This window comes from Ptychodera flava, chromosome 11 (genome assembly GCF_041260155.1).
Source record: "Ptychodera flava strain L36383 chromosome 11, AS_Pfla_20210202, whole genome shotgun sequence".
NCBI lineage: Eukaryota > Metazoa > Hemichordata > Enteropneusta > Ptychoderidae > Ptychodera > Ptychodera flava.
This window is the reverse complement of record NC_091938.1, coordinates 7,088,930-7,112,853: the sequence shown is the minus strand read 5'-3', so window position 1 is coordinate 7,112,853 and position 23,924 is coordinate 7,088,930. Positions and strand designations below refer to the sequence as shown.

General features: G+C 39.6%; 1 protein-coding gene across 1 annotated transcript in view; it reads right to left on the bottom strand.

Moving 5' to 3' along the window:
- Nucleotides 1–2,478: 2,478 nt before the first annotated feature.
- The window catches only part of LOC139143393 (protein Wnt-3a-like), a 32,063-nt gene continuing 10,617 nt past the window's right edge, over nt 2,479–23,924 (bottom strand). The window contains exons 2-4 of the mRNA XM_070713687.1: nt 7,561–7,796; nt 6,533–6,798; nt 2,479–4,042 (exon numbers count right to left, since the gene is read on the bottom strand). Of these exons, the coding sequence (XP_070569788.1) occupies nt 3,563–4,042; nt 6,533–6,798; nt 7,561–7,796 (982 nt within the window). The 3' untranslated portion in view covers nt 2,479–3,562. The remainder of the gene's footprint in view (nt 4,043–6,532; nt 6,799–7,560; nt 7,797–23,924) is intronic.

Genomic DNA, 23,924 nt, shown 5'->3' with positions numbered 1-23,924 from the left:
TGAAATAAACGACGCTGGTGACATCGTACACGGACGATCAGAGTCCGTTTGTACCCCGACTTTGGAGAGGAGAGAGAGAGAGAGAGAGAGAGAGAGAGAGAGAGAGAGAGAGAGAGAGAGAGAGAGGAGAGAGAGAGAGAGAGAGAGAGAGAGAGAGAGAGAGAGGAGGGCGGACGGACTTATAGATAGACAGATAGAGACAAAGACAGACGGTTAGAAGAGAGGGAGATTAAGAGCTGCTGGAAGACAGACACAGACAAACAGACAGATAGAGAGATACAGATAGAGAGAAACAGAAACAGACAGATAGATCTCAGGGTACTTCCATTGTTGTCCTTTGTGGCTGTGCCGCCGAAGTTAAAAAACCTTACCATCTATACTCTAGAAATTAACCAAAAATCGAACTATTGTAAGGGATTCTTAGTAAATTCTTCAACTACATGTACAATCCTTGAGGAGCCAAATCTCAAAAAAGTTTATGAGCTTAGGTCTCCCATGGTCGTCAACCTAACAAGTTTGCAAGAGTTGATATATTTTGCTAATACCTTCGACTCATTCAGCGTTATTCCTTTGTTTCCATAAACCATAGGAACATTTCCTAGGGCTGTTACAGATGAAAAGTCTACCCATGTTTAGGTTTTTTCATGAAAAAGTGCCCCATTTAAACAGCACATGCACATACCCATACACTTTTCTATAGATGGATCCCCTCGGGAGACAGACCGGGAGACACAAAGGCAGATACAGAGAATCAGAGAGAGAGTTAAAGAGAGATAGAGAGACACAGAGTTACAGATACGGAGACAGACAGAGAGACAGTGACAGACAGGACGCAAATAGACGGACAGATTGATAGCGGCTTATAGAGACAGGTATGACGAAGAGAGGGAGACAGGAAAAAAAACCCTACTTCATTTCAATTGTCAAAGAAGTGGCTTTTTCAACCGACTTTAATTCACCGAGATAAGGGTTCTTATTAACAAACGCTTCATCTCGTCTGAAAAGGCCTTATCATCAGCGTTGTGTTGTAATCCACCATGCTTGATTTCAAATACGTTACTTTGTTAAGCTTAGGAATGCATCTTGACAGCCACATTGGGTAAAATTTTGACACGAGTACTTAAGACAGGTAACAATTGGTCGCAAGACACATTCTAGGGGGATGATATCACGTATCATGATTTATTTTGACATGTATTGGCTCATCTTAAGACTGGTGCATGGACACGCCGTAGTTGTAACGTTGGCGTTGTTCAATATATGTCAAGTCTTTGGACTCCATGAATCGTCCAGGGTAGGCTATAACTTCAAGTAGCGTCCTCCGACCTTTTGGCACCCAGAGCAAGGTATGATTCTCAAAGATAAAACAGATATTTACGGGAGTGCAAATTATGAGCGCCTTGTCCTCCCCTGCCCAACCCCGACCTCGGCTGAATTTTAATCGACTATTGTTCGCAAGCATCCTCTGCTCTTCAGCCCTTTCAATTGATATGAAATATAGAACACATTCACGCCTTAACAACATCAAAAAGCCAACTGATAAAAGTTCTGTACGTGAGCTGAAAGTTTTGAGGTGTTTTGTATTATTTCGTTCTCTTATGCAACACTCAGTTTCTTTCATTTCTTTCTGAAAGCAAATGAAAGTGGTTGGCTTTGAACTTGTCAACATGGTCTGTACATGTTAAATGTCAAATTTCCTTGTTGACTCTTTAATTCTTGTACGAACTAGAATTCATTTGTCAACAATAACATACATACTTGGCGGCAACAATACGAATTAATGAACATACTATAGCTGTTGTGCGTATACAGATGTGAAGCGAAGAACCCAGGTTAATAGTAGAGTCTGACGCAAGGCACGATGAAAGGCTTGCACGGTGATGTCATCCCAACACCATCAAAAGGTTTTTCGACTAGGGTTGGTCATGATTCAAAAGTCAAAAATAAAACAGTGGTGTACTTGTATTGGTCTGTGAGTCTGTGCAAACATCTATAGATTTATCATTGATAACATTTAAGTCACCGGAGATTATGTTCGTCATCTGTCAAGCACATGTGGGCTTATATTTGAATGTATTTTATTTAAAGTTATTTGAGAGTTATTCGTGACCTGAGCATAATGTTCATGTTGTCCATCAGAAAAGTATTTTGAACCCGTTCCCGTTTCCCGAATCGAAAGAGAACAACAACTTCCTGAACTTGAATCCAAATCGTCCGAGTACAATCGCATGTTCTTCCAAGTACGAACCTACCTACCTACCTACCTACCTACCTACCTACCTACCTACCTACACACACACACACACACACACACACACACACACACACACACACACACACATACATACATACATACATACATACATACATACATACATACATACATACATACATACATACATACATACATACATACATACATACATACATACATACATACATACATACAGTGATATAACATATATGGCTGCTATCCGCTGACAGGTTATAGCAATATTGCTTTTATTAAATACGGAACAAAACGGTACAAAAACGGAAGTTTACATACTTGAGCCTCAGACAAGTATTACGACACAAATACCGGACCGATGAGTAACTGAAGTCACATGCCATACACAATATCTGGCAGATTAACTTTGTAATAAAACTTTCTTGTGAAATTTACATCATACTTTGAAATGTTGAGAAGTAAATAAAAAAGTGGCAAAGTGTACGGATAAGCACTGGAGTTAAACTTTGTTGGGGTGTAAAGCGCCCTCAACGGTTTGTCGTCGATGTTGATCCAAAAGAACAAGTTTTCTTCGTTGTGAGTAAGCTCTTGGAGGAAGCTTATCGTCGTGATAAAGAGTGTGAAAATTCCTGTAAGCTTTATCGTCATATCGATCGAACACCGATTTCCCACACTTGAAATTTTTGAAAAGAAATCGAATCTGTAACTCTGGATTTGGTAGAAAATATCGTCATAATTATCGTAATCTTTAAAAATCACATATATTTAGTTGAAAAAGTTATAGCTACGGAATAAAAATGTGCAGTACCTATTAACGATAGGATATTAGTTTGTCTATTTTCAGTATCTCCTTGACTGTATTCTTTGCTCCTGTGATGATAATTTCTGAGAGTAATCTGTGAGGGATAATATTTACATGAAGAAAATTCATTTAAAAATAATAAATACTATATTTGTTCGTAGACTGTAGGCTAAAACTTTGTTGTTTTGCAAGGTAGCGTAGAAATTTTGACAATGGTCTACCCTGTAAACAACGCGGCAAGATGTAGTATCGAGATTCGTTGGCCTATCTCCAACTTGATAGGAAAATAAATTACTTATTTACAAGTTTGTCGTAATTTTTTAATACCTTGTTTCCATTGAACTAACCGCGCGACCATGTTTATATTTGGGAGTTGTGTTGAGTGTTGTGAGCTTCATATTAAATGAGTGTTTTGTTTACTTTCGGTGAAAAATTACACCCTCGCGCTGGTCAAATAGTTGGACGATGAAAAAAAACTTTTGTTCGCCAAAAGAAAGTAAATTCTAACTTCGTCGTGGTTGGCGCAGTCTTTACTTGCACGTGTGAACGTCGTAAATTCGTTGGCAACTTTTACACTTCACCTTGCAGCACCAGATGAACTGGCACTCGCACCGCTCGACCGTCTCCTCGGACATCGTGTTGTATCCTCGCCCGCAACACATCAAATCGCATCCGTCTATTCCATCGGAGGACGCGTTGCACCGGCGACCGTAGGTCCCGAACGAGCCAGAGTCTAGGTCATACTCACAATAGTTCGGCGAGGGTTCATAATACACCAAGTCTGAGAACGTTGGCACTTTGAAATGTGAATTTTTCGGCTCCAAGTCTTCCACAGTCCCGCGATCCTCTCTGCGGAAGGTGATTTCCATCTCTGTGGCGCTGTCGTACTTTTCTTTGATCAAATAGCCCACAGTTCTAAAGTCAGGCTGTTGCTTCCAACAAGTTTTCACTTCACAACTTCCTGACAGTCCATGGCATTTACACTTAGTCTCCATGTTCTTTAAGATCGCCTGCAAATGATCGTTGAAGTAGAAATTAAAGAGGAGTATTTCTGCCATTAAGATCAAGTAAGTTTGTATTCTGACAAAGATGAAATGGCACTGCAACATAATACTGTTAACATATTTATGGTAACGGCGAGAGAGAGAGAGAGAGAGAGAGAGAGAGAGAGAGAGAGAGAGAGAGAGAGAGACACGAACATAGATGGAGGGAAGGTGGTGTGAGGGCGGCAACAGAAATACAAAGTTAGGGACTGGTCAGTTTCTTCAGCCTGGGGGGGGCGGTGGATTCATGGGGGGGGGGTCACCCTGTTTTTGACTTTGGTGATAGGGGGGGGTCACCATGTTTTTGAAATGCCCAATAGGGGGGGTCAGTGTGTTTTTGAATTTTGACACAGGCTCATCATTGCCTAAAATGCTAGTGTCAGCCACAAATTTCATCATTCAGTTGTATTTTTCGGCGCGCCCTTCGGGCGCGTAACTTTAATAATCAGTCATATTTTTCAGCACGCCCAACTTTAACATATCAAGCATACATACATCAGAGATATCTGTATGTTCAATATTTTTCAGCGTGCTCTTCAAGCTCATTACTTTTATATATCAGACATTTTTCAGCATGCCCTTCAGGTGCATGACTTTAATATACAAGGCATATATATCGGAGATATCAGGATGTTCATATTTTTCGGCGCGCCCTTCGAGCGCCATACTTTAATATTTCAGAGATATCTTGATGTTCGCTAAGTGAAAGTGTACCATTATGAAATCTGCATTTCATATGAAAAGGATGACAAATTCCTGATACTTTTCTGTTCTCTCTATGAGAATTCAGTATGAGAAAGCAACATGCACAAATATTTCACAATATATTTGATACAGTGACTTATTTTAGAAATAGAAAAATGACAAGATATCTTTCCTTCTCATTGATGCAATTATTTTCCTTTGTGTCACTGGTTTTCTGTAGAAAGATGCTTTTTTATGAACAAAATAACAGTTAAAAAAGGCAGTTTTTGTCATTATTACCTGTGCTTTTATGGTTTCAATGTTACAAGAAAAGGTCCTCTCAGACACTGTACACATCAGATTTGGCTAAAAAAGCTCTCTATGGCTCCTCAGGAGATTTAATTGGATGGTTGGCAAGTCTTAACACCCATAAAAGTTTTTGATTCACTGCTTTTTCCTCTTTGATATTAATGATTGACATCCATTTCTGTACAACAGTTCAGGACATCTGGTTAAGCATAGAAAGTGCGAAATACATTCACAGCTCATTCAAAATACAGCTCATTCAAAATGTACTGTATTCAAACTTAAGATTTACATTTTGAAATTCCTATCTTACAACTGACATGTCAACAATTTCATTAAAACATAGAATGACTATTTAAAATATAAAAATATGTAAAATGTAAAAATATATATATATATATATATATATATATATATATATTTGTATATATATATATATATATATATATATATATATATATATATATATATATATATATATATATATATAATTATGTCCACCTTTTGTTTTACCTATGTCGCGCGCCGGGGGGGGGGGGTCACCCTGTTTTCGAAATTTGGAATAGGGGGGGTCACCCTGTTTTCAAAATTTGGAATAGGGGGGTCAACCAGTTTTTGACGTCGGCAAAAAATAATCCACCGGCCCCCCCCCCAGGCTGAAGAAACTGACCAGTCCCTTAGTAACTTCCAGTGACAAAAACAAGATGGATGGAGACGGGCTTACAACGGTTTGAAAGCAATGCAAGACTATAGGGGCGATGTGACATTATTTTCTTCGGGTGTTGAAAAGCGAAGGAATTTTTCTTTCGTCACCGAAAGCCGAGATCACGTGACAAGAATTTTTCGCGACTGGGTTTGAGATATTATCCATCTCGACTAACGACTGTTATACGAGATTATTTAAATTTACTGACTTGTTGTGTGTTTTGGCGAAAAACAGTTCCTGCAAAAATAATGTGATCGATTCGATGTAACATGTAATACTTCAGTCGTCGTTCCCGAGACTTGACGAAAGTACGACCACAATTATTCTCCATTAACGACATCTTGTCACGTGATTGCTCGTGGATAGTTGCGAGATAAGGCGGTCCAGGCACCATGCCCAGCTCCCATCACTGATCACCGATATTGATAAGAGGACGTGAGTCATGGTATGCCTAATGGTTTCCAAAATGGTGCATTTTTAGTCTTGGTTCGTTAATTATCATCAACTGTGCGCCTGTGTTTCCCCAAACCTGGCGGTATCTCTGTTTCTGTTAATTTTTTCTGTCTGTCTGTCTGCATTCGTACCTGTGTATGTCTTGTACGACTATTTGTACATTTCTTATTTTATCTAAGTTACTGACATTTTGTGTTGGGCAGGGAAAAAACTTTTGACGTTGCGATTTCATTCTAAAAAAAACCGTTCATCTCTCAATTTTATCTTTTCTGGGAGAGGATAGTACTCCAAATTTTTTTACTTCGTACCTGTCTGCCCGCCTCGTTATTGCGACGGTTCATGGTCGAACGTGCCTTCCGTCTGTTTTCCCTTGGGTCAAGGAAATTCCTGCTGAAGCGGACGCCGAATTTGACGTCCTCGCTGCAACCTCCCCACTTCCACTCGTCGTCAGGGGGTGGTTTCCTCCTCTTGTCACAACTGCAGGATAAGGGCTCACCACTGGCACACGCTCTTGTGACGGCGTGAACCACACCAGCGGATAAAATGGCGTTGACGAAGGCGCTTTCTCTTGAAGCTAGATATGCAACGGAAAAAAGAACCGTATGTGAATAGGGACAATATTTAATATACGTTCATTATATCTCAATAAATTTATACAGTATTTCAACTTGTTTCGGAACCATTCGAACTTATTTGCAACTTGACAGGGAGGGGAGTTTGGCCATTCACACCTGCGCCCCTCCCTCTGCTCATATGTCAACTATTTCACTCTGCCCCTCTCTGTAATTCACTCACTGAAGGCGACATTATTTCTTCAAAAAGCTACGGCACTTTAAAAAACTGTCGACCCGGTACGTCTTCACGTTACGTTACCCCAACCAAACCTCAAACCGGGAGACACCCCTCCCTCGGATGTTCCCTCATCTCGAATTAATTATTCCCGGCCACTTCTTGCATGCGTAAGTCCTATGTCAATAGTGTACACCACTTTCTTATTTCTCACCTAGATTGAACCCTGCCTGCAAGCCCGAAAACCTTCAAATACAGTTTTAGTTACTCCGTTTATTACATTTTAGCGCGCCACTTGCAGGTTTTTAAGATTTTGCGATGTGCTCTAACGGGTTCAGTGGAGAGTCCTTCATATTTAGAAGCATTATTAGAAGTTGAAACTTAGAAAACATGTCACATTAAGTTTATGAAGTTTACTGACACTCACAACTTATTTTCTTTCGTTAGCTAAAAGTTGTGTGCGTCCATGTTTATTCATTTGAGAGTTCGAGTTTTGAAGCAATGGGATGAAACTGCAGGGGAGCTGAGCCAGCCCGATTTCTCATACCTTTCTCTATAACCTTGCCGAAGACTGAAGGATCGCCTCCGATCGTCGTGCAGTTCCACCTTCTGCCCTGGAACTGCCATTGACACTCCTGTATTCCCTTCTGTGCTCCTTCGGCCACGCTCGGCATGAGCTCGAGGTGCTTTCGGCAATACCTGGCCTGCTTGGCGACCAGTCCAGGTACCTTGGCGCAGAGGATTTGCTCGGTGCTCGCCGGGGAGTAAGACACCCCCATCGCCCTGAAAGAAAAAAGTAAGCAATATGTTTGTCGTGAGAGTCAGCTGACTGAATTCAAAAATCATACCAACCATTTATTTTGATATAATTGTGCTACTCGGGTGATCGATTTTAAGTACCGGAAATACACTGCATGTCGGTTCGTATGTGTTAGCACTAAAAGGCTTCATTTAAAACTGACGAGCAGTCCGTACAAAGAAGGAATACATTGAGTGGTTCATGAACCATGTAGGATTATTTGCAATTTTATATCTCGCAGCTGCCTTTATATCAATATGCTCTGTTCCTCAAGCGAAATATATGGATAATAATAAACGATACGATTCCATTTTATAATCACTTTCTTTATGAATATCGGTTAATGTTAAATAGCAGATCCCAGGCTTTCATGTAGTCACCGTATATAGTACATCTGTAACATGAAAACGCAAGATGGAATATTGGTTTTATGTTTACAGCAAATGTAAACGCGTACGAGGATGGAAGAATATGAATATCACGGGGTGTTGTTTCTTTTTCGCTGACACAGAAGAATGCGCGGACGCACATAAATCAAGGCGTTGCGCCGCGGAGCCTGGCCCCAGAGTTCAATTACGAAACACGATTTTCCATTAAACTTTATTGGCAAAAAATCACCAGCAAACGATTAAAGGACGGCGAGGTCATGGTACTTGAATTCCATACTAAAGAGCAATTTCATCTCGACAACGTTGGTATAATCGCTCCCTCTAGCGAGGTTGCGCCGGAAGTTGGCTTCAAAGGCCACTCATATTTATTGACATTGAACTTTATGGAGCGGAGGAACATGAGCGGCTTCCAGAGAAATTTTATTGACAAAACAACAGCTTTACAAGTGTGTTTTACAGCGTTCTCCAGGGCAAGTTAATTTAGTGGTTTGTAATATAGATGTGATAGGTTTCTTTCGGTCCTCCAGCAAGATATTTTCACTCTTTGTCAAGGTAGCCAAACATGTTGTAAAATATCAGAATAGACACTCACGGCTTTACTGTCGATTTAGCGAAATATATCTTTTAGTAATGCTCATGCGCAAGCGGCCAAGTCTTCAATATTCCTCCAGTCTGAATGCGTAATTTCTAGTAGCCATTTTAGGGCGACGTGACCTTGTAATTATGCTGTCCTTGTCGTGATAGTAACGCTTGAGCTGCTTCGATTAACGGAATAGTAATACAAAACTTTTGCTTTTTGATTTCAAACCGAAACAGTGATATATTGTACCGTACTTGAATGGGGTTCACGGTTCATTGACATCCGATATGTAGATGTTGACCGCGGTCGTCTTCGTAAGTAAGAAGCTCAATACTACTACATGTACCAGGAAAAGCAGAGTGCTGTCAAAGCATAAAGGTAGACGGAATAAAAAAGGGAGTAACCCTCTGTTTAAAATATCAAACGTCAACTCTCCTATATCCTCAGCTTTTTTTCTCCTGTAGTCGTCGTCGTCATCGACATCATCATCATCATCATCATCATCATCATCATCATCATCATCATCATCATCAAAAAACATTATGATAATACGGAAAATATCCTGAAATCCGACCGTGGAGGGGCTGAATAGATCGTCGAATTTAAATTTATCTGTGAATCTTTATCCTATCGCTTTAATTGGCACAATGTTAATTTCACTGGAATTCAGCGGTCAGTGTCAATGCCAGTGTCAAAAGCTCCTAAATACTTCAAGAGTTTGACATGGCGTAATGGGCAGATCATTTACAACAAATGTGATGCCCGTAAAAACTTCCTTGTTTAATTTAGAATGTTAGTAAGTCAGGCTCTTTATTATAGAAAAGGTTTGATTAATTTTTTTCTTATCTCATCGAATCGTCACGATTAAAGCATCAAGCTTCGCTTTGAAAGTCTTTGCGAAGCAAATGGAGAAAGCCTCTCTCGTCTCGTTCATTTAGTGTTTCTCTTTGAAAATTAAAATAAAAAATAACAACGCTTTTGTGTAGATTTGCCTTTGGAAACAATAACACGCTTTTGCAATGCCCGTCGTAACTATTCGTGAACGTTATCCAGAAATGTCATTTCATCAAACAGTATAAAAACGTTTTGGATTTTCTGTTTAATAGTTTCGTTCACCGGTGAACTGACGGATATCTTTCCATGTAAATTTGCAAGTCACTTTAAGTGCATGAACTGTGTGTAAGACGGTTAGTTTTGTTTCCTCTACGATGGAATGAAAGACATTACAGAAATACAGGTGTGCTGCCAGCTTGTGCAGGGTGTGATACTTTGTTCAAATAATAATAATAAACAAGTCTTTGATTCCAGAATACGTGTTCCACGCCCCGCAACGGCGAGCAGGGCACTTTGAACTGAATACAGAACAGCGTTGCATCATGGGAAGGGTTGACGCTCTTTTCGCCTGGGATGCCGCGCGCGACCGGCGATGAGTAAGCATGAGTCAGTCCCTAACGATGACTCAACGGTTAATCGTAATCTTGGGATCTTCCCGCGAATTACACTTCACCAAGGAAATGGCCATCAAAATAGGAATCTTCGCGATTAAGGCGTCATTAAGCTGGACATCAAACCTCATGTAATATTACGTACAGCGGGCGTGTTTGTTTTTTATCCAGACTTCGTTTACCCGAGCCTGCTCGTTAAATCGGTATGACTCACCTTAATTAACAGTACTGGGTGTATACAGCGATTAATTGTGACCACAGAAGAACGTTAACGTTAACAGGTAGTTTTTTTTTTCGGAAAACTGCGCATGCCCCGCGTAATGCGATTGGCTTAAAAGTATTCTCGGCGGTTTGCGTCAGCGTTGAATTGCGATTCATCTCTGTATCTTCTGTGCGTAGAACTGTTAGGGGCAAATGACGTAATTGGTTTAATTCGAATTGCTATCTTTCGAGCGATCTGTTTGACTTTCGCTGTGATGATCCTTTTTATCGAAGTTTATTGCCTTGGGTCTCTTTGCTAATAAATGGTGTTTCAAAATACAACATAGAATCTTGCCGACCTCTCCAATCCTGCAGGCACGATGTCATGGGTGTCGGAAACCGGTACCCGAACAGTTCTTTTTCGGTTCTGTTTTGGGGTTTCCCCCCTCACCATCGGGGAAAAGGAAAAAAGGTCATTGGGTATACGTTGGTCTCAGGGGTTGAAAATTAACGACAGAACAATTATTGAGCGACAAACAACTTGCGTACTTTGGTAACCCAGATATCTAGTTAGGCTACAGTTATTGCTTGCATTCCACTCTGAGATGATGACACACCCTTTGCACGGTGCCCTGTAAATTTCAAACCCCCTCCCTCATCGACGATGCACATTCTTACGCACGGAATGTTCCGCCTCGAAGTCACGACAAGATTCATGCAGTAATTGTAGCCGGAACTGTACCGTCAGCAGTACCAAGAAGGTACCAGTAACTCAGTCGCTGGCAATCGCTCTAAAATGTGAAAGGCCACTTGTTTTCCGATAAATGTGCTTAACATCCGTGAGTTAACGTTAAGGATGATGGAATGAAGGTACCCTCAAATTCTGCGGGCCAAAGTCACAAATGTTGATCAGAGGGAAGAAAAGGGTTGAGAGTCTCCAACAAACGAAAAGTTTTGCTAACAGTTGCTGCACAAATAATTAATAATCATTTTTATTAAATCGGCAATGTTCTTTCTATATTGTTTTCGCGGTAAATTGCTTCATACTAATGAAAAAGATACAGACTTAGAACACACATAATCTACGCATAACACGCCTTTGCTTAGCTTTTCGATGTCCGTTATTTATTTTATAAGTGGAGGCAAAAAGGTTTTCCTTTACTTAAAAGTTTCCATGATTGGTCATGTTCATATCACACAAAAAGTTTCTCGTCCGATGTAGAGTGAGTTTCCAAGTCAGCAAAATGGCGCAAACAAAAATCAGCGTTTATCTCTATAACTCTGTGAAGCAGAGTAAAAGTACAGCAAAAACAAGACCCTTTTTTTTTTTGCTTTCCGTTCTGCAGCTTTCACGAAGGATGGCTCGATCTTAACCCAGTAGCGAAATGAATTATCAGGCCTCTTTGAACCAGCTTCGACTTTCATTCAAAATAAATGAGAAATCGATTTACTGTTTGAAGAGCGCTCAAGTATTTTCAACTTTGACTCGCACTGAAGGCAAGGAGTTCGTGCCACAGCTTGTTGAGAGGGACGTTCTTCCCATGATATCTCTTTTGAAGTATCTGACCAAAGTCGTGAACAATCGGTACATATCGACATTCTTCCATCGGTGCCAAAAGTTCAGAAAGCTTAAGAGTCATTCTAATTCTGAACGCTAAATGGCATGTTTGCTCTAGCAGTGGCCATACAGAGTTTCCGCGTCTTGGCCAAAGCGTTGAAGCCCCGCACACATGTGGACGTTCTGTGCTGCCGATGTCAAGTTCCGCGTGTTCGAAAGTGTCAAAATTTATCATCCCGACGCGAAATGTCGCCCATGAGGGTGGAGTCATTTTAATAAAGCCGTTTGAGAAATGCCGATAAATTTCAACTATCCAACACAATGAATGGATGTTATGGGAATAATGTATAAAACATAATGTACATCGGGAAAAACAACGGGGAAAGCATTTCCTCTGGGCCAGTCAGTCATCTGGAATCATAGTTTTAATGATAGGTTTGAAGAAGAGGCGAATCTTGTTTTTGTTTTTGTTTACTCGAACACGATTGGAACTAATTTGGGATAATTGGATGGTGAAGTAAGGTCGTTTTAACCTGCAAATGTAACCTCATCTGCTTTTTTATTTAAGTTACACACTTGTTTTTATGAGTAATTTGTAATATTGCAACATTCAGCTATATGGCACCAAACACTTTTGAGAAATTTGAAAAATATAAAGATCCAATTATCCCAAATTAGTTCCAATCGTGTTCTCGGTTTATTGAACAGATGAAACATTCTTTGGAGAGTCAATGTCTGATGTAAATAAATTCTATGTAGATAGAAATCGCGTTTGACAGTTTCAATCAAGTCTTCTCATGAGCTAAACCTTTTCTTCAACTTGCAGACTCGTAATTCATTTTTTAAATTGAGGCTCCATATTACAAAGGAATATACCTGTTTTCGTGACTATATGGAAATACAAGGGGGAGAGAGGCGGGGGAGGAGGAGGGAGAAGGGAAATGAGTAAATGATGGGATAAATGAATGAATGAGTGAGTGTGAGTTGTATGTGTTCAAGGGTCTAGGGTAACCTAAACCGATGAAAATGTTTCCAGTCTTTTAATTAAACGTTCTTCCTCGCCAAGTTTGTAAGGCATATATATATCTATTCCTAAAGTCACCAAAATAGGGTTACTTTCGGAAACTGAAACATTGGGAAGATGAAGAATACAGAGCACTTCCTTCAAAGTGTCTTTTATTAAGGTAGAACGCCCGCGCCCCGGGGACAGACATTCTGATTCTCAAGCTTTTACAGCGTTCCTTTGGCCTGCCACTAGTGGGGGCTTGTTCTGAAGCTTATGGAGTATAAAAAAGCTGTCACCTTCTTAGTTTTGTGAAAATCGGGGATGAAATTTCAACCAAAGTAATGACACAGGGATGGCAGCCATTTTGAATTTCAAATATCGGTACATTGGATAATTTGTTCCTCTAATACAAAAATTTGGATAGTGTTCCTTTTACTTTTTATTCTTGATTTTCAAAGAGAATGGTTGAAAGGTTGCTGCAGGAAAGTTTGAGCAAAAGTTTCACTCTTTCATTATCGAGGCGCAAACTACCTTAAGGTTGAACGCACCTCGGGGACAGACATTCGGACTCTCAAACTTTTACAATTCTCTTCTCATATACCACATGTGGGGGCTCATTTTAAAGCTCTTGGTGAAAGAAAACTTTTTACCGCCTTAGTTTTTCGAAATTCGAAAATTTTTATTTTGCTCCATAGAGTTAACACAGAGATGGCGGCCATTTTGAATTTCTAATATCAGTAAATCTTGGGTAATTTGTTTCTCTAGTACCAAAATTTGCACGGTGACCCCCTATTTTTATTCTTGATTTAGAAAGAATGGTTGAAAGATTCCTTGAGGAAAGTTAGAGCAAAAGTTTAAGTCTTTCACTTTCGAGGTGCATACTACCTTAATTTGCGACGGACGCGGCCACATCATTGAAGTCGGTAATTTTAAGAAGGCCAAAGATATTTTAACAGAATTTAAACGTCCTCACACGTTGGCCATAAGGTCGGTCTATTTCTTTGTCTAGGATTTTAAAAGGGCTGGTTCAATTTTATCTTAATGCCATAATAAAAAAATAAGAAAGCCTAGAGAAGCTACTTTCCCAAGCAATCAGCGATTTTATGTAAACGTTTGTCTGTTTCCTTTAGCATTATTTTTCGATTAAATTGCGGTAGTAAACTTGGGAGACATTTTTATCGATATTGTGTCCTCCAAAAAGCAACACAATATGTCAGTATTTCACTCATCAGTTGAACATTCTCCATTCGAATTATATTGTGTTTTTTCCTTTTGGGCCACTGGAGAGGGTCGTTCTTTCGACAAGACAAAAGGCTGGAAAAACGACAGCGTCGTCCTATGTGAAAGAGACCTTCTTTGACTTCTGTGTGGTCTGAAGGGTCCGAGCAAATTCCTTTAACTCTCTCCTTGTAAGTTGAATTTAGGGGGTAAACGTTTTTATCGATTTTGCGAGAATTTTTCTTTCATCCTCGCTGATCGATGACAGCTTCGCCGTTGGATCCAGTCTTCTGGTTATTAATTGACACCCCTGTATTGTTGTCCTGTCATCGAGGCTAATCTCTTCGGCCTGACCACAAAAACCACAGTTTACAGAGCGGTTTCGCTCGTCGGCAACCACCGGCTGGTGACATGGTTGCGTCTACCAGAACAGAGGAACTCCGTGTCCGTATTCTACAAGCTTGCCTCGTCATTCAGAAAAAGAACATCGTTTGCGGTTGACAAACCGCCAAAACAGCTACTTAAATTTCATAGCACACCAATATGCAATTTCAAAGTACATAAATGCAGCTGATTCTTGTACACAAGTTGTTTATTCCGCCGTGTATGAAATCGAGACGGAAGATAACATGCTTTGGATACCTTTTACATCGATATTAAATGTACCACCATGAAGGCAAATCTATTGTTTTACCGCCATGGTTTAGCTTCATGAGCAAAATTCTGTTACCCTCAGAGATGAATAAAAACATGGAAGCCGCATATAAATTTTATCATACTTTACAATGTAATTCCTCCTTTTTATGCTTTATCCTGCGTCTCTATAATGAAGCAGATTATGTTGAAGGGATCTAATTATATATGTTTTTGAGTTTCCAGATATTGTAAAGGTTGCACAAGTCAAAATATAGTGAGTACTTTATTTGTTTATATATATGACAGACATTTTAAGTGCGATAACCTGACTTTACATAAACTTTTTACATAATGAACGCTTATTATGCGTTGGTGAACTAATTGTTTTGGCACAAACACCTTCCAAGGGCCTTCAATATTAGAAGACGTTTGAAATGTAACTTTTTGGGGCAAGCTGTTCATTTTCTTTCACTAATAGCAGACATGATCCAGGTCGTTTTTTTTAATATAATTTTAATATAATATTTTTTTTAATATAATCACAGCTTAACCTGATCGGAGGTCATGAATCCCATTTCAAAATATATATATATATATATATATATATATATATATATATATATATATATATATATATATATATATATATATATACATCGTATACAAAAGGTGACAGACACTTATATATATGGTGGTGGATGTTATTGTCATCTGTTCCTACAGCTTGTACAATTTGGACCACTTGTTAATTAAACAGGCACGTATAATTGTGTAAAATGTTACATATCAAGTAATGTATAACCACACAGGATATTCGTGAAAGAAATGCTATTTTTCACAGCTGAAAGGGAAGTCTCTCCGAATCTGAAAATGGTAACAAAGACAAGTGCTGCCGAAGTGAAGGGATGATATCATTATATAAGTAAGATCTAAAGGTAGAGATTGTTACATCAACGCTTTTCCTGAGTTTTAACTTAAGGCTGTCAAACCAGTGCAACTTCGCAAATCGACAGCCTGCAGATTACTGCTGACGCACTTTGTTGTCAAAGTTTCTAGCTCTCCCGTTTGTCCTAATAATGAGCATACCAAACTTTTTACCCACGTGGATATTTATTATCTAGTCATTGTTTTTCGTCCAAGTATGTTGAAAATAGGATGGGAAATTTTATTTGAAAAGGAGCCAGATCGTTTTAAAATGTCTACACGTACTAAAAGCATTTAAGCATAAACATGTTCGTATTTGATATGTAAACCAATAACTCAATGGACTGGTTTTCACCACCAATAATTTTACACGGTTCAACGTATGTTTAACTTATAACGTCTTTCCAACAAGTTGTTTTTATCTAATGGCAAGATGTAGGTTTTGATCGCGTATTGCGTGATCTTGGATTCACATTTGAAACGATCATGATCTAAAGACGCCAGGGATAGTTCTACCACACTTGTCTCCCCAAACGGTTTTTGGTTTTACTGAGGGATACGGTCTGCAAAAACTTCGCCTCTGTTTCTAAAACCACTACTTTACGTACCGAGAGGCCGTATGATATCGTTTTTAGGAACAAAATGTATGGAAATCATCGGTGGTTTATTGTATGAGAAATATTTGTTCGCTCAAAAGACAATGGAATGCCATCTAACACCAGCATGACATTTTTGCACTGTTGTTAAACATTCTCGCGACCGTTTCTACTTTTTTTGCAGGAAAAACAGTCTTGTGAAAAAACAGTCGTCAAAAATGTATCAAAGGGCACACGCCTTCGCCGACTTTATGACTAAATAACACGAGTGTAATGTAGACGGAGTTATCTCTGAGTAGGTAAAAACCACCGGTCAATTGTTGAGAGGCTGAACGTCAAGCCACCCGTTATCGGCGTAACGCTCGGTTTTCATGGTCACCTGTTGTACCTTACGATGAGGTGTGAAATTCGGACAACTCTGGACGAGTGACTATACATGGATGTATATATGGAGGGACCCTCAAGAGGTTACCCCTGTGGTCCAAATTGTTCGTATTCTGACACTAAACAATCAATTCGGTGTTAACGACTTTGTTTTGCTCTCAGAAATACCGGATGAAGCTATTTTGTTTTGTAACTGCTGATACCCCACACGTGGGACACATCTCAAATCCCTTTGTATTTACTTTTATTTGTTTTCTTGTCTTTGTTGGCAGTCATCCCGAATCAGAAGGCACTTAAACGCTGCTTGCCTAGAAAATTGGCTCCAGAAACTAATTTGAGACCTGAAATTATCGCGTCAAGTACATCATTGCTGGCCCAAAAGAATATATATATATATATATATATATATATATATATATATATATATATATATATATATATATATATATATATATATATATATACATAACATTTCTTGTAGCTCTTACGTAATTCTGTGTAACTGCGCGCAAATACAGTAAAATTAATTGGAGGTACAACAAAACTTAAGGTAGCTCGCCGTTTAGACTGAAGGGTGTTTTAATGTTGACTCCAAATTGCCAAAATTATCGATGACTTCCAGGCAGAGGAATGCACTCTTTTTACTTTTTATGCAATTGATGCAGTGATGGTTAAGGAGAACTTTTCTGTTTATTCAAAATGGCATGTCTTTTCATGCCCCGTAATTTGTATTTATTTGACTTTATCTTATTAATTGAACGTAATTTTTAAACATCTCTGTAAAGATAATGGCAAGTCAGATGACGTCATTCAAATTTACTCCCATATATGGGGCTAGACAACAAGACTGTGAATTTATGCATGTATGAGCAGCCGAAAAATAGAATGAATCACTCCTATTGCTACTTTGACAACATGCCGTTTTCATTATGCAAAGATTGTATCACGGTCTTTGAACATGTTCTGACAAAGGACAGTGGTAATCAGACAGCTTGCCATGCAAGCTGAATTGGATGAAACAGACTTTCCCATTCACAGGTGTGGACAAGATCCAACATTAGTCCCTTCGTGTTGTTTTGGTCAACGTAAACACACAAGTCACAAAATCTTCGTGAATTGCAAATTTGTTTTGAATTTGAATGAAGAGGAAGACATAAATTCCTCCTCTTCAAATAAGATCCGTAAACCTGTGCAAAAGCCACCGCTGAACTCTCTTTGACCTTGACTGTCCGCAATAAAAGTTTGTGTACTTTGGTTCGTTTTTGCGAACCATTCTAATCTTAAAGGCACATAACATATATCTCCCCGCGCACAAAGCACTGTGACCAAGGTTTCACGTACAATTTCACGAATGATGATATAATGAAAACATTGTCCCAGATAAAACGTAGAAACATTCCGGTTTCTCACCCAAAATTAGGCTAGCAATACAATTTGTCATTTCAGAGTGGCTTGACAACCTGATAACCCGGTCGACCATTCTGTAGAATGTTTAAAACTGTTACCGTAACAGTTTTAAACATTCTACGACAGGTGACGATAAGTTGTCACAAAGGGTTTGCGTCAAATTTGGGAGACTTTTTCACTAGACTGGCGAATCGCACACAAAGTTTTTAGCGCATGTTGGCCGTGTATGAGACGGGGCATGTGGGAGGGGAGACGAAATGTGTTAGTGGTTTGGTAACGCCACCAGGTGACATTTCCTTGGTCACTTTAAATACCATTGCCTTGTATTATCAAGGATGACCAGAATGGTGGCAAGATCTCTCAACGAAAACAACATCGATTTATTTGAATTTGTCATGTACATGTGTTGTGTGCTTGGTATTGCTGAAGCATCTTATAATCAAACATAATGAAGAAATAGAGAAACAGAGTTGTCTTTGATGAAGGTTGAACTCCTTATATCTTCCTTCGAAAGAAAGTAGTTTTTTTAAATACCGAACATATTGTGACACTGGTCTCCCGTACAAAAGCGAATCTGTGCTTGGCGCGTGCACATGTGCGACCGAATATGTCTGCACGTGATTGATTGACTCGGTGCATGGGTTTGTAGTAGCAAAATTAATGCACAGGTGTAAGAGTACGACGGATACGAAAACGCATACCACATCACTTCTTATCGTGCTTTTGTTTGTTTGTTCGCGTTTTGTTTTGATTGCAAGACCGGCGTTCTCTCATATTACGCGGCCCGGTATTTTTTTCCAGATGATCGCTCTCCTGAGTGTCTTGAGTTTACACAGGTTTTGACCGATGAATGAGACACCCTCCTCTACTGGCGGCGCCAAAGTACTGCCACACTGAGTAGCCCTTACCCAGGTATTCAGCCAGACTATCATATGTGCCATGAAAGCCATTTCTGAATAGTGAAAGTGCTCAGACGAAGAGCTACCAGACTTACTAACGTCAAATCGCGCAACGAACTCGTCAGCCATTTGATGGAATCAGGTAGAAAGCATAGCTGTACCGACTAAATGCTTCCGTTTCTGTAGAGATGCGGCAGTAGGCGTATTTCACGACTGATGAGAACTGCCTCTCTTTGGTGGTAATCCTTGACAAAAAATAATGCACTCGATGGCAAGACAGAGTCTCTTTAACAACGGCAAGATAGCGGTATTAGAGCTAAACTTTGAAAACGGAAATCCCTGGTTCCATTAACAAAGGCTGGAGACGCACTTCTCCTGACTTTGAAAAATGATCTAACGGAACCCGACCTTTCTCTTTTGAGAAAAGGGAAACCCAAGCTGGACTTAGTGAAAAAGAGAACTTCAGGTGGGTCAAAACTTATCATATGATGAATAAATCAACAGAGAACCAATTAAGAAAGCATATCAGTAATAAATGGTTTATATCAAACGACAGAGATACTCTAAGAGGTTACCCTGTGTGACTTCTGATGCTCCGATGTGTTTTTTGCGCACGCGGTTTGGCGCGTGACGCATGCCCGGTGACATTGAAAGTGACTGACTTGCTTGCAACGTGAATATCACGACTTATAATCCCAAGCTTAAGGGATTACACCCATTTCAGCGGAAAATCGCATTAACACAGGAAGTATTGAGTGTTTTAACGGTCTAATACCGAAACACAGTGGTTGATCAATACGAGCTTTTGTGCTGACTGAGAAAGACACTGCTCTCATTGAGGAGACAAAATGGCGGAGAATTAAGGGCTAGTCATGCCTCGACCCCGCCATTTCTTTCATCTTCTCCCCCAGCATGTGTGCATTCACACAAAAGTAAACAGCGGGGACATAGGAGGGGGCAGCAGTCTTGTTTGCGAATTAAATAAAACATCATGGGTGTCAAGCGGTCAAAACAATGTTTGCCAAACTAGAATGTAGTAGGAACCAAACAGTATGAAACTGTCTCCGTGAACTTGGAATCATGCTTTGGTATCCTAATATTGCCAAGACTGTTGTGTTGTAATTGTGTCGAGAACATTATCAATTCATGAATTTATTTATTTATTTATTTATTTATTTATTTATTTATTTATTTATTTATTTATTTATTTATTTATTTATTTTTATTTATTTATTTAAGTAAATATTTATTTGTTTGTTTGTTTGTTTCAATATTTATTTATTTTCTGTAATTTATTCATTCAATGCATCTATCAATTCCTTCATTCGTTCCTACATACGTTTATATTTCAATTCGGCCGTTCCGTTTTCCGTATGTCGTTAAACCAATTATCAACACAGAGAATCGTCATAAACGTTTCTTATGTGTGATCACTCACTTTTCCATCCATCCATCCATCTATCTATCTATCCATCCATCCATCCATCTATCCATCCATCCATCCATCCATCCGTCCGTCCATGCATCCATGCATCCATCCATGCATCCATCCATCCATCTATCTATCCATCTATCCATCCATCCGTCTGATTTTTCAATTCTCAATCATTCCCCGTCTACATTAAATACCAACACACTGTTCCAGTGACGATAACTCAGGACCACCACATCAACACAATGAAATCAGGCACAGGAGAAATTTATGTAACATATTTTAGCTCTGAAAAATGAAATACATCATTGAATTCGTAAACTTAGATAATCGACTGCCCTCCCCCTACAAAGAAAACAAATATCGGAACCTTTGGTAAAATATCCCCACCTTCATTCATGCTCACTCCCGAGTTTTACAAATAACACGATTGGGATAATTAGATGCTGAAGTAATGTCTTGAAAATCTGCAAATGTAAGCTCATCTGTTTTCTTTCTACGTTACACACTTGTTTTTATGAGTAATTTGTAATATTGAGACATTTAGCTGTAGGGCACCTAAGATTTTTGAGAAATTTGGAAAATATGAAGATCCAATTATCCCAAAATAGTTCCAATCGTGTTAAATATTTCACGTATAGAGTAGAAACAGGTAGAGTGGTTCCGTGATATCGTGACTGTAAGACAGTGCAGTTTCATAGCAACTGAAGGTGTTACTTATGTATCACACGTGAACTTCATGAAATTATCGTACATGATCGTTTTTAAACAAATCCCCTGTGATTGGGGGTATCCAACAATGGTTACATATTTTTTTCATAAGTATGCCATTCAGTTGCTTCGGAACACGCAACCGAGTTCGTACCTTTTTTGAGGAACATTGTAAAAGATGTGAGCTGAACTACAGGCTGACTGTCCTGATAAAGATGCGACTGATATCCAATGCAGCTGGCAGTTAAAATTCGTTTCTACGTCGGATGAAAACAAAGTCGCGTTCAAAGAGCGCGAGTTCTTCAACCTGGTGATCTCAATCTTGAATTGTAAGTTAGAGGGCTTTGTTAATCTTTTCTCTATTTTTTATGAAACCAAGACAAACGTTGAGTAGATTTAAACGCTTGCCTATGTTTAACATCCCCCATACGAAATGTGATATTCGACCGACAGTAAATGTAAAATTTTATTACGTGTTCGCATTAAAGGAATATCATATACAGAGCTAAAAATAGTCCACTTTTAATGGTCTAGACTTTTAGCTACATTGGGGTTCGAACAATTTATCCGGTTGTGATGGGATTCTTGTCCGCATACAATAACTTGGTGTATAGTTTTTATACGATTTCGCGGCATTTGAACAGGGCGATCGACACAGAATCGATTGTTGTGTGTATTGTTACAGATTGTAAGGTACAACATCGACTCGTGAGGACGAACACTTCTCCCGGAGTTTCGAGAGAGTCGCTCTTCACCTGGTAATGACGGCAGCATGGCCCCGAACTTCCCTTTCCTTGTCGCACCTTCTTTGTTGCACGTCGGGATGATGGCACCAGGCAACCCGATTCCGACCGCCGGAGTAAATCGGTATGCGCGATATGTGTCGGCGTGTCAAGTTCCCTTACAAGTTTTCAAGTGCGCGAAATATGCATACTCTTGTATTTTCACACCTATCTCCCGCAGCCTCGGATAATGTTCCCTGAACGAGTAGGTTAAAATGTTAGGAATTTAAGAACCATTGTAACGTTTTAGGATCTTGACGGTTCTGTCTCGAGTTTCAGGTTTCGACTGGCGTGTCGCGTTCACCTCCTCACCTTCCAAGCTTTGTGGCGCTCCGTAAAATCATTCAGGACGGCCCGCCTCAAACTATCTATCACCGCAGGCCATAAATGATGTCGTAACGTTCTGCTCATCACGTAAGTCATGCAGTTTTCTCCTTTGCAGGCACCTCGAAGTAGCCACCGCGAAAACAATGTATCGGCGGTCACTCCACAAAAATTGTCGAAGACTTCAGAATCACAATAAAGTAATACACACCATTTTCACCATTTCTAAAAAGCTTCTGTTAATTAAATGATTGTGCCGCTAATGCGTAATCACTAACCCATAGTTCCATTGTATGCATCTAACGCCAGCATGTAACCAATTATCCCTGCTCCCAAGTTTAAAGAATTGACTCGTTTTAGTTCAAACTAGATGTATTTGTGAAGAATTTCGTAAGCATACAAAATTATGTGTAAACGTCATCAAAGCCGCGGCGGGAAAATATCGAAACTTGTGTGTACATTCGTTGTGGTTGGAAACGCTAGCCGTTCGGCTTGGCTTGACCACGAAAACAAAAACAGCCTTTTTGTGACAGAGCAGAGTGGTGGGGTTTTTCAATCATTTTCAATAATTAATGCAAATATTTTTCTTTTACACAGGCAGCTGTATAAGCCTAGCATGCTCCGTTAGCTAGCAAAATATTCTGAAACAGGAAAAGAAAAACTGGAAGACGGAAACGGTCATAATCAAAATCCGCATATCACACTGAACAAGGAAACATCAATGAAATTCGGCTTATCGCGGAAACTTTGGTAAAAATAGTCATGCATCAAAGATTTGCTTCCGTGTCAAACATTGGTAATCGTTTTCGATATGTGCGTTTCTACGAGATGCCCGACGCGTTCCGATGTATAAATATTATAGTTGCGTTCTTCCTTAGGCCCGTGATAATGTACTTGGCAGTCGATATTTCCGTAAAGTATCGACTGGTGTCAGATTGGTATCGAGTTGAATGACAAAGTATAATATTTGGGGCGGTCAGAGGCACGGGTGGAGAGCACAGTCGCTCTGACTTCTTAATTTCGGTAACGTGTCGTGCCGATCAAGTCACCACAACTTGGTCGAAAGCTAAGACCTGTTTCGTCTCTCCTGCATTTGTTAGAGATCAAAAGTGACTACTTTAAATACAATGTGAATCGTATAACTAGCATTTGCACAATGCGCCGTGCCAGATATCTTCACATAGGACATGCATACAAGTGATTAACAAGCAAGTCGACCCAAACAGAAATCTCAGTGAGTTACATGAAATTTGGAGGGGGCAGAAGTATCTATTCGTTTGCGACAAGTCACGTTGTAAACCGAGATGATCGACTTTGGTCGCAAATGTCGATTGCCGCTTTGCTACTATCGGTGATAGTGTGCGAGACAAGTGAGAGAAAACTATCGATGTACCGATGGGCTGAAGTCATCCACACACGGGCGTCAAGCTTTGCTAAGTACCGTACCACTCCGCATAAATCAACGTACGCATTCCATACTTGATTTAGCATGTCCGACATATTTTTTCGCCAGAAGGAGATAAATGAGCTATCTACAGCCACAAAAAATGCGAAAACGACATCGACTGAAACCCGATGCACCCGACGACTCCTTGAAAGACCACGTTATGTATTGGCAGC